Below are 2393 nucleotides of genomic sequence, written 5' to 3'. Positions count from 1 at the left end.
ACACACACACACACACACACACACACACACACGAGAGAGAGAGAGAGAGAGAGAGAGAGAGAGAGAGAGAGAGAAACAGAGACAGAGACAGAGACAGAGAGACAGAGAGAGATGAGAGACAAATGAGAGAGACAGATGAGAGGGAGAGGTGTTCCTGTGCAGCCTACCATTGTACTCAGGGCGACCCAACTCTATCAGGATTCATTCCCACGTCAACAACACATAACACAAACCTTACACATAGCTAGGTAAGGAAACCACAAGAGCCAAAATAATGGATTATACGAACAGGAAAAACCATTTAAGCCAAACATTCGTGTTAGCCCTTGTTTCCTGTGGCTTTGTGGAAAAGCATTACTTTTATCTGAAGAATGTCAAGGGTGAAACCCAGGTGAGCCACGAAGTCTTGGAACAACGATAAACAGTCATTCACAGGAGATATGGATGGAGAGCTACGAACCAAAGCTGGGATTCTCTCCGGATCTGACAAAACCTAGCATCCAGTGAACAACACTTACCTGCCTGTTCACATGGCTGGCGGGTCATCACGGTAAACATCTTCTCTCCGGACTGCAGGGGTAAGAATACAGAAGGAGCGTGTGGCTAAACTGGCACGTATTGATATTGAACACAACGTCATCTAAATCGAAGCCTCTTTAGAAACAATGAGGTCAAACCAGAACGTCAGAGACCGATGGAAGCTGGAACTCCAAACCCAGCATCCCCTTCCCAAATGTAAAGCTGGAAGAATGGATTGGTTAAAACTTTAACTAGAGAGCAATTTTGAAAATAAAACCCCAAAAGCTTGCGTGAGCGCGCATGTGTTCTTTCTTTCTTTTTCTTTTCTCCTGTGGGCCGCACCTGTGAACAGCACCCGGGCAGAGCGAACCCCCTCTTAGTAATATTCACAAGGCTCGGGCTGGGTTGTACTTCAAAGCGCACCAGCAAAGCCGGTTCGCATCGGTGTGTGCTAGTGGCTGCCAGCATGCAGTCACCCTTAAAGACCCGCGGGGTGTCTCCAGCTCCCTGAGCTGAACACCGGCAGACAGCTGTCAGGCCCTGGGGATCAGGGTGGGGACCTGGGAGTTGGCCCGTCCCCTGCATCTGCAGGTCTTGGGGTGCTTCGTGACGCGGTGTCCTGTCCCTGCCAGATGACAGTGCCCAGCTCCCCGGGTTTCGGCTCCTGCCTGCGGCCCTCTGCGGGAAGCTGTGCTGGTTCCTTCCCTCCGCGCTCCCAGCCCCCCACAGCCTGCTCCATCCCACTCCTGCGCGCCGGGCCAGACCTTACCTGGGCTCTGCGCTCGCTGCGGGTTGCTGAAAAGCGGAGGCGCCTCTGGGGTGCGGGAGGCGCGGGAGTCCAGGAGGCGGAGCGAGGTGGCGTGGGTGGCGCAGCCTGCTAGAGACCGCCTCCCGCAAGCGCTGGGGCCAGGACCTCTTCACCTTCCCAGGCTCTTCTCTTTCACTTCACCCCAGCCTGTTTGTCAAGAGGATGGAGGGGGAATCATTGCCACGTGGGGGGTAGCCAATCCTTTCAGGCCCTGTTTTAGTTACTTCCCTCGTTGCTGACAAAGTACCTGACAAAAGGGACCTAAAGAAGAAAAGGTGACTCACGGTTGTAGGTACTGTCCTAGGAACGTATCTTGGCAGGATCTTGAGACGGCAGTCACATCCTGTCTGCATTCAGGTACCAGAGATCCCAGCCTAAAGCGCTGGTACCACCCTCGTTCAAGATGGGTCTTTCTGGCCCAGTTAACCCAGCCTAGACACCCAGTCTCTGACTTGCTCAGAAGTGTGTTTCCTAGGTGAGGGTAGATGCTCTTAAGCTGACAGGGTTAGTTATCTCAGTGTCCCACCAGGACCCAGTCAGAGAGCTTCCCACATCTTTATCTTCTCTAACTCCCCGCACAGTCCCCTGAACCCAAGGCAGAAGAGGATGTGATGTGACCTTGCCCCCAGTCCCAAGAGGCACCCCCTGGGTGGTAGTTTGAGTAAGTTTGTTTCCCACAAATTCATGTGTTTGAATGTTTGGCCACAGGGAGTGGCCCTATTAGGAGGTGTGGCCTTGTTGGAGAAAGTTTGTCACTGTGGAGGCAGGGCTTTGAGCTCTTATACGCTCAAATCACACCCAGCGCGGGACACATCCAGTCTCCGGCTGCTTTAGGATCAAGATATAGAACTTTTGGCTCCGCCAGCGCCATGTCTGCCCACACGCTGCCGTGGTTCCCACCATGATGATAATGGACTGAACTTCTGAAACTGTAAGCCAGCCTCAGTTAAATGTTTTCCTTCATAAGAGTCGCCATGGAGCCGGGCGTGGTGGCGCACGCCTTTAATCCCAGCACTCGGGAGGCAGAGGCAGGCGGATTTCTGAGTTCGAGGCCAGCCTGGTCTAC

At 53.4% G+C, this 2393-nt stretch overlaps 1 protein-coding gene across 1 annotated transcript in view; it reads right to left on the bottom strand.

Annotated features, from left to right (window-relative positions):
* Nucleotides 1–1348, bottom strand: part of Entpd3 (ectonucleoside triphosphate diphosphohydrolase 3) — a 28562-nt gene extending 27214 nt beyond the window's left edge. Inside the window, exons 1-2 of the mRNA XM_021172942.2 lie at nucleotides 1289–1348; nucleotides 519–570 (exon numbers count right to left, since the gene is read on the bottom strand). Coding sequence (XP_021028601.1) covers nucleotides 519–558 — 40 coding nt within the window. The 5' untranslated portion in view covers nucleotides 559–570; nucleotides 1289–1348. The remainder of the gene's footprint in view (nucleotides 1–518; nucleotides 571–1288) is intronic.
* Nucleotides 1349–2393: the final 1045 nt, after the last annotated feature.

The sequence above is a fragment of the Mus caroli genome, chromosome 9 (genome assembly GCF_900094665.2).
Source record: "Mus caroli chromosome 9, CAROLI_EIJ_v1.1, whole genome shotgun sequence".
NCBI classification, from domain to species: Eukaryota; Metazoa; Chordata; class Mammalia; order Rodentia; family Muridae; genus Mus; species Mus caroli.
The sequence above is the reverse complement of the archived record's forward strand: the minus strand, read 5'-3'. Positions and strand labels throughout refer to the sequence as shown.